At 31.6% G+C, this 16215-nt stretch overlaps 1 protein-coding gene across 1 annotated transcript; it reads left to right on the forward strand.

Annotated features, from left to right (window-relative positions):
• The first annotated feature begins 2814 nt into the window (after positions 1-2814).
• LOC149769904 (uncharacterized) lies at positions 2815-16006 on the forward strand. Its single transcript, XM_089949670.1, has 3 exons — positions 2815-3732; positions 11768-11940; positions 15386-16006. The coding sequence occupies exons 1-3, from the start codon at positions 3084-3086 to the stop codon at positions 15596-15598; spliced, it is 1035 nt and encodes a 344-aa protein (XP_089805796.1). The 5' UTR covers positions 2815-3083; the 3' UTR covers positions 15599-16006.
• The last annotated feature ends 209 nt before the right edge of the window (positions 16007-16215 follow it).

Consider the following 16215-nt stretch of genomic DNA (forward strand, 5'->3'; position numbering starts at 1 on the left):
GGTTATCATTTTTTAACAATATTGACAAACACATCAAAGAAAGAGAGTCAAATAAAATTTCGTGAACTTTTTTATCCTGAACCATGACTGGCAAAGCTTGATCGTTTCGTATTTAAGGGTACATCAATACATTACAGATCATATCATATAGAAAGAGTTGTAGTAAGGTTTCTTTGCCCAGATACAAACCACAGTTGCCGACCTGACCTCGTATGAGCAGAAGTTTATCTGGCACCCCTCTAGCCACTGAATCAAACCGGAACGTGCAGAGGCTATGAAACGTGATAAAAATTGCACTACAATCGCTGGAAATCGCAACATTAATTAAGTTCCGCTATATTCGGTTTTTATCAGGACCATGAATTTGAAAAGAGACGGATTGAAATTTGACCACCAATTTAATAAATATTCAAGTTATTGTCTAATCAGAAAATGTGTAAACCTTCAAACCAGCATCATGAAGGTCGATGCTTGAAAGACCTGTACAGGAACATGTAATTAAAAAGAACCTAATCCATAATGCCAATTTGTGCTAATTGGACAGAGGAATAAAAATGATAAAGACTAAGCACTTTCTCCCTCGAGATAAATAAACTGGTATAGTTTCAATAATAATAATAATAATAATAATAATAATAATAATAATAATAATAAATTAATCAATTAATTGATTAAGTAATTAATCAAATAATTGATAACTTAATTAATTAATTAATTAATTAATTAATTAATTAATTAATTAGGTATTACATAATTAATTAATTAATATTTGCCTACACTTGTTTATGCAACTTTTCTATGCAAATTAACAAGTTGGTAATTTTAAATCTACACCATCACTAATGACTGCAAAGAAATTGTTCAATTAATTGACGAATTAAAAACCTATCCAACAAATATGAACAAAATAAAGAAAGATGTATTTTAAAATCATCAGACTGATTATTGAGAGGAGAGAGACACTCTGATAAAACATGCATACATTTTAGAAAAAAAAATCAACGCATAAATGATATAGTGAATTATTTGTTTATTTTTATTAAAATAACACATAGTAAATTACTTCGTTCATCATTCCTTAGTAAATTTCTTTCTTTCTTAATATTTTATTTTTCATATTTAGTTTGCAGTACAATAAATATCTGAGTAAGAAAGTAACTAAGTAATGAAGGTCCAAGCAAGATACGTACTAAGCAAGTAAAGAAACAACCTGCGATATCATTATATCGTTTGCTTTTGTCCTGTTTGTCTGTATCTCTCTTTCTCAACACATATAAGCGAGTTCTGTAGAGATAATGCTTTCATTATAAGGAAAGCTTGCTTTGGCCTTAACAATATTGTTGTTATAGTTTGAAATTATATGCATATGTTTTGGTTTTGCCATGCCACTGCGAACCACATTTTCCATATTTTTCCTATTTTACTGTGCTCTTCTTTTTGACCAAATTCGAAAGAAAAAAAGCCACATCAAATTATTCCTCTACCTCGCCATGTGCTGTCGTTATTTAACAATTATTACACTGTAAATTCAAGTAACTATGTGTTTGTATCTCAGAAAGACACTAATAGCGACGCATTGGGTTGCAATAATTAACACTAGTCGTCTTTGATACACACATATAATTGCTACCACAAACGAAGGCAATTCAAATTGACCGTCCAATTGGAAAATGTATAATAATAATAATAATAATAATAATAATAATAATAATAATAATAATAATAATAAATTAATCAATTAATTGATTAAGTAATTAATCAAATAATTGATCAATTAATTAATTAATTATTATATAATTATTTAATTAATACTTTGCTTACACTTCTTTATGTCACTTTTCTATGCAAATTAACAAGTAGGTAATTTTAAATCTGCACCATTACAAATGACGCAAAGAAATTGTTCAATTAATTGACGAATAAAAAACCTATCCAACAAATATGAACAAAATAAGGAAAGACGTATTTTAAAATCATCAGACTCATTATTGAGAGGAGAGAGACACTCTGATAAAACATGCATACATTTTAGAAAAAAAAAAATCAACACATAAATGATATAGTGATTTATTTGTTTATTTTAATTTTAAATAAAACACATAGTAAATTACTTCCTTCACCATTCATTAGTAAATTTCTTTCTTTCCTAATATTTATTTTTTGATATTTAGTTTGCAGTACAATAAATATCTGAGTAAGAAAGTAACTAAGTAATGAAGGTCCAAGCAAGATACGTACTAAGCAAGTAAAGAAACAACCTGCGATATCATTATATCAGTTGCTTTTGTCCTGTTTGTCTGTATCTCTCTTTCTCAACATACATCTTAAGCGAGTTCTGTAGAGATACGTCTTTCATTATATGGACTGTGTGCTTTGGCCTTAACAATATTGGTGTTATAGTTTGAAATTATATGCATATTTTTGGTGTTGCCATGCCATTGCGAGCCTCATTTTCCATATTTTTCCTATTTTACTGTGCTTTCCATTATTCCTCATTTAGATCTCTACCTCGCCATGTGCTGTCGTTATTTAACACAATTATTACACTGTAAATTCAAGTAACTGTGAGTTTGTATCTCAGAAAGACACTAATAGCGCGCCTTGGGTTGCAATAATTAATACTAGTCGTCTTTTATACACAGATATGATTGCTACCACAAACGACAGCAATTCAACATGACCGTCCAATTGGAAAATTTATCTCTGCTACTGCCAAGTGTTACTCCTAATAACCACGCCCATCTTGAATTCCAATGGATATCTAGGTGGTAGGCGTGTACTTTGTAAATGAATAGGCAATCGCATTCAAGGTAAGATGTTTGTATTTCTGTGTGAAACTTAAAGCGTTAAAGACGTGGTTAAGATTGAATCTTTTGTCATGCAGGATTATGTCAAAGTCAATACACAGTGAAAGTGACTCGGGTTAATACATAGTGTGGTACACTGTCGATAGAAGCGTGAAATGAAAACAGACTTTACAGTGGATGTCAATTGTTATACTGTATGGCCTAACTCCAAGACATTTAATATCTGATTTTACATATCACGAAATATCCGTGTTTTAGTCTATATTCATATTCGCTATGACTGCTACAATGTTGGTACAGTGTCCAAGGCGTTCCAAAGTCTTTACTATTGATTCTATCATTGGTAAGGATAGTGAGAGACAGGAATCGTCATCAGTACAAATAAATCATAAATCCCGTGAAAGGGAAAATGTCCATGATGATAGAATTTCCAGGAAAGACTCAGAAAGAAGTACTGTAGAAACTGCACATACTTCATCTCATGGATGTGGTGCAAAAGAAGTTCTTGGCGTTAGGAACCAGGAATTGCGTGATGCAAGGAATCCAAATTTACGTGACTTTAGAAACCAAGAATTACTGGACGCTAGAAACCAGGAATTACGTGATCCTAGAGACCCGGCCTTCCATAACGGGGCATCCAGGTATTTTGTAGAAACAATTACCCCTGGGGAGTCAATAACAATTGCCCCTGGGGAGTCAATCAAGCATTTTCACGAATCATTTGTGCCAAATTTTGTTCCTATTGGATCCACGGGCTTATGTAGGCATCCCTTGTCGTTGCTTAATGTGCCTGGAATTTACTCTCAACATGTGCCATCAGTATCACCTGTACACCCAATGCTGTATAACAACACTAGAGACTATAGACATATTAACCCATATTTACCTGACAGATGTCCAGCATACTTGCTACCAAGATTTGGAGGTAAGGACTCAAGTGTATGCCAATGATGTGTTCCTTCCAACCTTCAAAGCGAGATCATCAGTTTTCTAAATAAGGCATTCGTCTAAACAAACCAGTTCCAAATTCCTGTATTTTGGCATGGTATATACGTATTTGTCAGTAATACATGCATACATACATGCAGACATACATACATACATACATACATACATACATACATACATACATACATACATACATACATACATACATACATACATACATACATACATACATGCATGCATGCATGCATGCATGCATGCATACATACATACATACATGCATACACCTTGTTTTTAATTAAATACGTCTTAATTGCCAATCATATCATTTTTATGTAACATGTTATCTTGCGAAATATTTCATGAATAATGGCTTGGATGTCACCTTAATTTATTTTACAACTGCACGAGCTTGCAAATGAATCGTTGAAATCATCACCAAAGTATCCCGCACAAGGTAAACACCGATTTCAAGATATGAATATTCAGCCATAATTCCATAAATATGTTGAATTTCAAGGATCTAAGGGCTTATTTAAATCAAAACCAATACAAATTAAATCAAATATATGCTCTATCGTTAGTAAAAGAAAACAAACACATTTCGAATATCAAATTTATTGGTTTAAGTCGTAATCTTGTATTATTAATTAACATTTATAAATTAATACGTTGTATTTTATTAGAATGATGTACCTTGGTATATTTTAGTAACATGTGTCTGTACACTATTCATGTTGTAAGGTGATATGGAATTCATTATTTTAATATAAAACACGGAAGTGCAGGTACTTATTATACAGCACAATTAACTAGATGTTTTACGTTGAAACGTCCTCTGCGTAATATAACGTAACTGATTTGGACAGTTATTATGCATTATTGAGAATATTTTACTATGTTGTCCATTGTGCATTGTGCAATATATAATACTATTACCTGCAATTAAATTGAAATTCATTTAGTACATTTATTAATAATGTTTAATATAGAAACATAAATGTACTGAAGATTATACACAGACAACTGACGGAATTATGAAACTATCAAAAACCAGTTATTTTCCGGATAGTTAATGAGTGTCACTTATGCTAATAATAATACTAATAATGATAATAATACAACTACCGCTACTATCACTGTTGAAGAGGATGATATATAGATAATGCTTTTGTATCTATTGTTATCTTAGTGAAGAAATTACATTTTAAGAGCAAATTTAAAAATCGTTTTGTGTCGCTGAAACAGAAAACATAATTAATACACGGTCTCCAATGTATTAAATTTGATATCTAATAAAGAATTATAAACATAGAAATGTTTTAAAAATTTCATGGCACTATGTTCGTACAATTCCAAGTTTATTTTTTTTAAATTCAATACACTAATAGTCGCATAATACCAACTTTATATATAACATTACTTACAGCAATTATTCAATAATGTCTTCGTACTTAATATATAACTTAAATTTAAATTAATGTGTTCATATTTAATGTGTAGCTAAAATTTAAATGGATGAAAAGCATTATAATCGTATTTTGAAACGTTTTTGAGTGGAAGCCTCTGCAATGGCTACTTACATTTATCGAGATAGTTTGGCCGTACATTGTCTCATAATAGCTATATTATCTATTTTTCCATGTTTCGAGTTTGTCGATTTGATTTTCCTAATGATGGTGTCACATTTCAGCTTTTTCTATTTTTCAAAGTTGTTTTCAATTTCTTTGTTCCGCGTGACGTAGACTTTACAATACGTTCACACACCATGGAACAAGCGCAGTGACAAACAAGTTGCTTTGATCCGTTGACACAGATAATGAAATTAATGGCACCGCAGTTAACATTGTCAGTATAGAAAGCTAGCCGTTTCTATTATATATATATATATATATATATATATATATATATATATATATATATATATATATATATATATATATATATATATATATATATATATATATATATATATATATATATATATATATATATATATATATATATATAATATAAACGGCTATATACAATGATTATATTTTTCTTAAAATAAATTATTTATTTTCTGTTTCCGTTTCAAGAAAGCATTTCACCATGCCATTCCAAGTAAATTAGTGGCAGAATTTATTTCATATAATGATTATGTACGAGATCTAAACACGGTATGTTATACAAATCTAAATAGATAACCAATATAACGCGTTTTTTTATATACAAACATACTTATATTTGCGTGAAGGTGAGAGTCTAAGCTCAGAAGGGAACAGAACTTCGTGTAACCTTTCATAAAAAGTCTGGATATATGAACACATCATGGGTTAGAGAAATCTAACTTTTTTCAGTAGATTTAGCTGTTTTATGAAGGCTAACCATAGAAGACAGAATAAATTATATATTTGATAAATTGATCATTTTAAATTTATTCATTTTCATCTTTAGAATTCTTTCATTTATTAAAAGCCGCTTGATGTGTGAACATTACTTTCTCCTCTCGACATTTAGTCCTTTAAATGTATTCTTTGTTGCTGAATGTTCGGAAGTGATGGTGTTTTTCTAGTCTCTTTTTAACCATCTAACCTCTTTTCTTGTCTGCTTGGTCATGTCACTGCATACTTGGGACTGAATGTTCTGCATTCCATCTTCGGCTTTATATACTTGCTTCCATACCAAGAGAAACGTCTTTTCTTTTCCATTCCTCGGGACACTTTTATCGGTCATTAAATATATCTCGGTCTCAGAAGTTTGAGTGTGGTTTGACGAATAACGGTTTTCTCATTCCTGGGGCACTTTGATCTGTCATTACCTGTCCTAGAATCTCAGGAGTCTTGACTGCGGTTTGACCAATAAACTCTTGTAGTATAAGAATGTCATCCTCACGAAAGACACATTTAATATAAATTTCACACAATATTTGATTTCAAACGCTAATACATCCGGACTTAACGCAACTACTTCTGTCACATGTATACGCATTCAGTGGCGTACTGAAAGTAAATGCCGCCCTGGGCGACTATGTTGGCCCAAAGGGGTTTTGTCGCCCCAAGACCTCTGGCATCAGGGGCAACTTCCCGACCGCCCCTTTCCCTCCCGTTAGTACGTTACTGTACGCATTACAATCTTCTTCTCCTGTGGTCTCGTTTCTCCGTCACTTTACCTGGCTACTATTTATCACAATTTGCTGTCCTTGTTTTTGGAGAAAAATAATGTGTTCTCCATTTATTCAGCCATATTTTCTTGGTAATTTATAATTGGGCTCAACATGAATGAATAAAAAATGGTCTTAGAGTTGGAAAATTCATCGTAGCCTCCCGAAATTGGAGCTCTGCACTATCTTTATTGTATTATCTGCGGTAAAACAAAAGGTTAATTATGTGACACCTTAACAAATTACAACAAAATGAAACTAGGCAATTAATGTCAAGCGATATATTTTTTGATAAATGGAGTTCACCATATAAGACTTTCCTATGTGAGTCAGCACAGAGAACACATACAAAGGGCTCAAGTGCTCCCACCACGCCCGACAAATTACTTGATGTAATTCTACGTGATTTGAACAATAAAGTATCATATCTGATTTCTTTTCAGAAAAACTCTCTAAATACATCGCTGGATATTTTAATTTCTGGCTAAATCTTGAAAATTTAGTTGGAAGTTAATGAATTCTTTTCAAAACTAGTTTTTGTTTCAGTAGTGAAATATTAATGAACATAACATATGTTGTGTAATACATTCATTAATATCATTGAAAACTAAGGCTTCCAAAATCGATATATGGCTGAAGCGTACAGAAAATAATACATGGTTAGAACCACCTCCAGATGCATGTAAAATTATTGGATTTATTTCCTTACTAACAGGACCGAAGATAGATAAAAACAAGAAAAAGTTGCTACATTTTGGTGGTCCCAGTAAGAACGATGACATAAAATTCAATTACTCTTTTGTTTGCTTAAATTATCACACGTGTCTGCTGCCGATAAATGTTGTTTTGTGTTTAACGCCATTTCTCAGGGCAAGAGAGGTTGTACATGGTGGCCAGTGTAACTGGTGGAGAAAGAACCCGGGAAAACACCGATAAGAAGCACAGACCCACGGGCAAGTACTGGCAAGCTTTCTCACAAACATAGGGGAGATTACCGTGATCGGTAGAGGCGAGAGCTTTAGACCGCCCTGGCCCCGTGCCTTGCAGCCCATATATATAAAGTTTTGACTTATTCAAACATATCGTGATGGATGGATGGATGAAAGGATGGATGGAGTGAGCGAGTTAGTCAGTCAGTCCGTATATTACGAAGAATACTATTAATAATATAAAGAATACAGTAAAAAGAAAGTAACACTAATTAAAGGTCATAAATAACATACATTTATGAATGACCATACATACGTAAATGTATATATGGTGAATATTTATCATGACAACCAATTAATAAACTTGATTAATAAATTGTTAATTCATAATTTGTTTACAAAATTTTCTACACATTATAACAGTGAGATGACCATTTACATCAGCACAACTTGCACTGTGGCAAAGTAGCTTTGAAGATTTCCTGCTACAGTGAAACGGAAACAATTTCAGACGATTAGTTCAGTGATTATCATTATTAAACCTTACCAGTTAGCAACACAATTAGCAACACAATTAGCAACACACAGAGATGTAACAACAAATCCCATTAGTATTAGAGGTAAACACTGTACATCTATGCATGTTTTTACCCAATGCAGCCATTGAGTCTTTCATATAAAGGTATTGGGATGGCTTGCCATTGCGATGATGTAAGTACTACCTGTAATGAACCACACAGAATAATGAACCACACAGAATAATGAACCACACAGGTGTTAATAAACTTAAGTATGTGGTTACTGATAAAGCTTAAAATATGAATACGTTCTTTATCAGCCTCGATATAGTCAAAAAGTTTGTTCTACAGTTTCACATCATGGAAGCAACAGTTAATATATGTATGAGATGTGAATGCATAGGTTGTTCATTGATTAAAAGTATTAATAAACAAAGGGTCATCATTCCCAAGAGAGTACTGACCAGATCAATATTGGACATTGAATTTTAGTGCTTGTGGACAGGCACTCTCCGTTTATCATTAATATGACACAAAAACTCACCAAGGTCTCGTGTAAGGAAACTGCATACAGACAGAAAATTACCAATGACTGAGGTACAGTCTGTTTGACAAGGAAGACACAGCTTCTTCCAGAGATGAAAAAGGTTTGCAATATGGGTAAAACTAGACGACTTTGACTCAAAGGATCCTGGGCTATATTTTTCCTTACTTCCTATAGTCAGAGGGTATCGCACTGCCGTTATGCAATAACTTCTGAAATCGAGATAGAGAAGAAACGTACGCGGAATTTAACTGTACTTTCCATTCAGATTTATTAATCGAGATTGTACCTTGAAGACTGTACGACTATGATAACGCTCTCAAAAACCCTGAAACATTGCCTATGGTTTATTTTGATGTCAGATGAGTCGTCGTTCAATACTATAATGTTAATTTTCTTGGAATTTTATCCCAAACCCCACTTCCTTACATTTGATTAGTAACTGATCCCAGCATGACTTGAAAGAAGCATATCTTTTGCTACAGTAAGACACAGGAAAGGGTTATCAATTTTTTTAATATTTGTAAAAAATGAAGAAGTTCATTTATAAATACAATGACAACTCGTTGGGACAATATCCCACGTTGACGTATTCCTTTTAAAACAGGAATATTCGAGAATTGGTTTAGACAGAATAATTGCTGTGCATATATGGTTACAAGCCGATAATCAATTTCCACATTCCGGAAATTACATCAATATGATGCAAGTTGTAAAAGAAAAAATCATGTCATCCGCTGTCAAAAGCTTTCGCCGTGTTAAGAAAAGCTACAAACAATTTGTTTTTATTCTCATTAGAATAACAAAATGAAATCTTGGACTAACAAGAAGGTCATGCTAGAACACAGACCCTTTTGAAACAAATTATGTGTTCTGTTTAACAAAATCTTGTCAAAACATTACAAATAACTGGAACAAGCGTTATTGCCCAGTAATCATTAGGATCACTTTTTCTTTTGTTTCTTCTCTTTAAAAGCATTACCGTCAGACTTCCGTGTAACCTTTGAATACTCGCTAAAAGAAATAGTTACTCATACTTTATTATTATTATTATTATTATTATTATTATTATTGAGTATTTCATCCCTCCTTTTACATTTCTCTATTTTGCGTTAGAACAGTATACTACTCTATGTAATACTACATTACTTTTCTATGTACATAACTTTCTACCCAAGATATGGATAAATTACCTCGTCTGAAGGTTGCTGTATCGCATTCTCTCTCTCTCTCTCTCTCTCTCTCTCTCTCTCTCTCTCTCTCAGATCAGTTATTGTATAAATTTAATTCAAATAGCTATTGGCAAGACTGAAATAAGCCGTTTGTATAGTCCTAACCACACTGGCTATTGCCAAGACTGAAATAAACCATGTTTATAGTCCAAATCACATTGGCATTGTCAATACTGAGATGCGGTACGTTTTGGGATGATTTTACTGACGTAACGGACATTGCTTAGCTTAATTTTAAATATTTTGATTTCGATTCAAAAGCGATGTATGAGACAATTTTTTTATATACAAGCATTCTCTTGACTTTGATATCAGTATGTCTGTTTTAAACATTCAAGATCAATACCATCATTATTGTCAGCTATCAGGTATACTTAATATCGACCTTAATTAATATAGTGGTGAAAAATTTAATAAGTGCAAAACTATTCAAGTAAAATAAAAAATTTAGATAATAAATTGTCCGACCTAAGCATTATCAGTGACAATGAAAATGACAGTGACAAATTCTGCATTACGCATTACAATCAGGTTGCAATACGCCTCATATGAGGTAGAATATTAGTATCTCACTTTGCTTGCGTGGGCATCAGCCATGGACGATACACAATAACACTCCATTGGAACACGAACAAGTTACAACCTAAATACATTAAGGTCGACATAATTAGAAAGAAAGGACATCATTTACGATAAATGGAAGATAAATTAATCTGCAGTAAACTCATTGGTTTATAGAGATGAACATATAGTGCTTTTCGCTTCTTAAAAAAATGGAAATATGTGCGACGTAACTGGAGAAGAAAGAAGGTAAAGTCAGATCGTCTCAGAGTACCTGGGAAGGGATAATATTGTCCAGGAGTGTAATAAATAAATTTCGCTCTATATCGTCATTACATGACGAAGAATAACTTTAATTTAGTTAAGTAACTATGAATTTGACGAGGATTAACATGTCGGAAACAATTATGAAGGTCGTACGTACCTTGTAACTGTCAATGATGTCCCCATAAGTATTCTCTTTTCTTCCCCGAAGAAGGTCCATATCTTCCCAAGCATGCAGCTAATATGCCGTCTGCGATGTACAGGAAATCTTGGAATGTAAAATGTTCCTAAGGGCACTTTAATATGCACATATTTTATACCTGAAACTACGAAAACGAAAACAATAACACATCACAAGATGCAGATGTATATACTAGTTAACTGTAGTTTTGGAGAGCCGTCAAAATAAGTATTACATATCTTTGACAATCCTTTGAAATAAACAAGGGGACATCGTCAAAATTTGTCTTCTTCTAACCACCGAAAAAGCCGCATTAGGAGTATCCATGCAATCGGTGATACTGTTTATTCTGGAACATCCTACATAATAAGATAAAATCTGTATTAATCATTGAATTAAAACTAGAATTTATGAAGTAAGCAACAAGAGCTTTCTGTAATTCAAAATTATAATTTTTTTTTTTAGCAGGCCACATGTATCAATGAGAATTATTAAATGTCTAGTGTAAATTTCTACAAAGCCTTGTAAATCTGAATTATTCGTTATTGGAATTTAACCGATTTTAGAAGAATTGAAGTATTATGTATTAATGTCGGAAATGCTGATCTTTTGTAGTAATGAATATTTATTAATCTCTTTAGTGGCAGGGGGTCCTGGGTTATTCTTCCATCCATACCGGAAGCCCAAGCGGATACGAACGGCTTTTTCCCCATCTCAATTGCTACAGTTGGAAAAGGCATTTGAGAAAAGTCACTACGTCGTGGGACAGGAAAGGAAAGATCTAGCCGCGGAACTACAGCTCTCTGAAACACAGGTAACGATTTTATTTAGTATCTTCCGTATGTTTTGAAGGATATGTGATTTATGCACATATTTTATAAACTGTCTGGCAGAGAGACATCACTGACACAAATTCGTTTAAATTTTAAAACGATGTTTTGGTATTTCATGTCTTATTTTATATCTCAGAAGAATATACCGGAGTTAAGACAGAGTAACGAATGCAAAAGGAAACGTCAATCAAATATGAAAGAGAACGCAATGGAATGTTCCATCAGATTTTCACTTTCATGAATGAATACATAAAATTATGAATGAATGACACATGCACACAAAATAAATTGGTTGCCTAAATTAACTAAATTTAATTGGTTGCCTAAATTGACTAAATTTTAAATCTATCTATCTATCTATCTATCTATCTATCTATCTATCTATCTATCTATCTATCTATCTATCTATCTATCTATCTATCGATCATCTATCTATCTATCTATCTATCTATCTATCTATCTATCTATCTATCTATTTATCTATCTATCTATCTATCCATCCATCCATCCATCCATCTATCTATATATCTATTTATCTATCTATCTATTTATCTATCTATCTGCATATATATATATATATATATATATATATATATATATATATATATATATATATATATATATATATATATATATATATATATTATTACGAGTCTATGATCTTACAAAGAGTGACAGAACAGATTAAAGACAATAAGCTTTGTAACATTTAACAATTAATTTATTTCCCTAGAACACAAAATGAGAGAAAAGAAATTATGGTATTGAGAATTAAATCCAAAAGTAATACAAGAATTAAAGACACAAGTCCTAGTAACAAAATATCCTGAATAAAACTCAGTTCATGTCCCGAAGAGATCCAAAATTGAAGGCGTTGACGTGTCTGTTATGGTCTGCAAAGTGCTGATGTGTCAATAGTGTCTTGTTGAATCACATAAATATTATTCCATGTTTGAATTCAGTATAAATTCCAATGAATGTCTTTATCCAAGAATTTTATCAGAGCACTTTTGTATTTCCAGAGAAAATAATCACTTGAATTAAATAATTTGAAGAAAATAAAATTCAGCCCAAACTGGTCACAACATATTACAACTTTAAGTGCTAGATGTTAAAGCACGACTGGTAAAATCCTTACAGTCACAACATACTATAGTTCTCTGCTTGACCTCAGGTCGCGTTAGTATTTTCTAAAAGCAACCATTACCTAATGGAAAATAACCTTCTAGAATGGTCTAATGAGTCTTGTTTACTTAAACACAATAGTCTATAAAATTCACTTTGGAATCTCCAAAACCCTGACCCAAATCAACATATTTACTTGAATAATACTTCGTTTAATAAGCTCACATACAGAGATAACTATGAAGATATTAGTTGTTTTCATAAATGAAATAATATTTTTTATAAAAAATCAATCAGGTCAAGCAGCAATTAACTTAGTGCTGGACAAGGTCAATTCCAGCAAACACTGTTACATTACAATAACATGTAATGAAACAAAATAATTTTAAACTAACAGAGAAACAAATTTAAATATACATAACAATATATATTTATCTTTTCTTTTTCTTTTCCTACGTTAATACTGGATAATTTTTCATAGTGTTGTACAAAAAACATGATGTTTAATAGAGTGGAGCCAAAAGTTAAATTATACAGTTTTGTTTTTACCACTAGATTAAAAATATCCAGTATTAACATAGGAATTAAAAATTGCTTTTTATTATATACCAAACGTTCTCCATAATCAAAGTTTATGAGATTAAACTCACTCTTTGGTACATTATGCTCTCACTATCACCCATCTTTTCGTAAATCCACCTGACTTTCATATCCAGATCATATAAGTGACTTAAGAAACCGGTAGGATGTGGTTGACCTAATCTGTCGCTGTAAATTATTTTTTTTGTCATTTTTTCACACACACACACACACACAGAGAGAGAGAGAGAGAGAGAGAGAGAGAGAGAGAGAGAGAGAGAGAGCGTTAATTTTACTCTGTACTTAAGTTGTTGTGATATAGTGTCAAGTATCTAAGCAGGCTTGCTGTAGCACACCTGCTCTCATCATAATTAATTTTGTATGATGACGCTTTAATCCAGGTAGTTCCTAATTAATTTTTAATTAACGCTAAAATGTTCTTAATTACTAGAAGGTCTATGCTTTGGTTCTTAATCACTGAGCCACACAGTCTACGCTTAGGAAAATGCGTGAAAAGTATCTACGTACACGACAGGATTTTACCATTGTCCCCAGATATTATTTTATTAAAGTGTACAGGTCAGCAGAATGCTTTGTATGTAAGATCGTCCCTCAAAATTCGCACGTGCATTTTATTTTAATCCTTCGTGTGTCTCTATGACGGCTGACTTGGTGAGTGTGTATATTTTGATATTCTAATTTGTGCCCATATCAAACATTAATAATAATAATAATAATAATAATAATAATAATAATAATAATAATAATAATAATAATAATAATAATAATAATAATAATAATAATAATAATAATAATAATATGCGTGAGAAATAATAATAATAGTAATAATAATAATATGGGTGAGAGCGTTTGTGAGCATATATGAGCGTATATAATTTTGTTATAAAGTAACCTGTAAATATGTTGAGGACTACCAAATATGTTACCATAGTTAAATGAAGATTATTATTGGTAAAATTACTTACTTTTAATGAGGATGATAATCATCTTAATAATCGTCGTCGTCATGATGATAATCATCGTCATATAATATTACTATTACTACTACTACTACTAATATTAATAATATTAATAATAATAATCATAATCATAATAATAATAAAAATTAATGATAATAATAATAATAAATAATAATAATAATAATAACAACAACAACAACAACAACAATAATAATAATAATAATAATAATAATAATAATAATAATAATAATAATATGATGATGATAATGATGATGATGACCATCATCATCTTCATCATCATCAGCATCATCATACAATAATTAAGTAATATTGCCAAAGATATAACATGCTTTTCTTGTTTGATTACTTTCATCGCATGCATCTACTTGCTCATTTTAGAAGATATGGGGAGTATCAATTGATGTACCGGTGCTCGTATTGAATCGAGGACAAATTGTTTTCGTCCTTAGCTGTATTATTATTATTATTATTATTATTATTATTATTATTATTATTATTATTATTATTGTTATTATTATTATTATTAGTAGTAGTAGTAGTAGTAATAGTAGTAGTAGTAGTAGTAGTAGTAGTAGTAATAGTAGTAGTAGTAGTAGTAGTAGTAGTAGTAGTAGTGGTAGTAGTAGTGGTAGTAGTAGTGGTAGTAGTAACAGTAATAGTAGTAGTAGTAGTAGTATTTCTTCCAATTAGTATATTGTTATATTTGTTTGGTGCATTTTAGGTTAAGGTTTGGTTCCAAAACAGAAGGACAAAACACAAAAGGACGAACACTGAAGAAGAATCAGGAAGTTCGTCCCAAGGACAGTCACGTGACCAAGATTTAGACACTTCCAATGCAAACGATTCCAACGAAGAAAGTGATATAAGTGACATCGATGACATGTATGATCAAAGTGACAACTACACACCACGATATCAATCAGAACAAAATTAAGTTTGCCTTTATCATAGCCATTGTTTATTTAAAACTTCACCAAATGCGAAATGAAAGTCGGGGGGGGGGGGGGGCAAATATACACATATGAAATTGAAGAAAATATATCAAGTAAATGTTTAATCGACAAGAAATCCTGGACGTTGGTCCTGTGCAATAGTTTCAGATTTTAATGACTTTACGTTTTGTGATTATTTTTTTTTTTTTACAGAGGATATATATTCCCATTCATTTACCTTTTCCTCTAGCATAACTACGGGTTTATGCCATTATTTTTTGTTTACAACATTTATAGTGCTACTACAATCTGTCATGTAAACAAATAATAAATTAAAGATTCGACTATTGAAATCGGGTTTAATGTAATTGTATCAACTACCAAAATATTAAAATGATAACACATTAAGACCAATTAGTTATGTCTATATTACAGTTACCCGTTTTATGCGATTACCTGTTTTATACGATTACCTATTTTATACGATTACCCCACAATGGGAAAGCAGCATCTGTTTCTGAAATGCGCACATACATATTTGCCCAGATACCCATTTCTCATGCAAATTACACGCATCCTCATCTGTTGTTCACTATATCGTAATTTATATTTTGTCACA

Source organism: Sinohyriopsis cumingii, unplaced genomic scaffold (genome assembly GCF_028554795.1).
Source record: "Sinohyriopsis cumingii isolate HCF-2022 unplaced genomic scaffold, ASM2855479v2 utg003052l, whole genome shotgun sequence".
NCBI lineage: Eukaryota > Metazoa > Mollusca > Bivalvia > Unionida > Unionidae > Sinohyriopsis > Sinohyriopsis cumingii.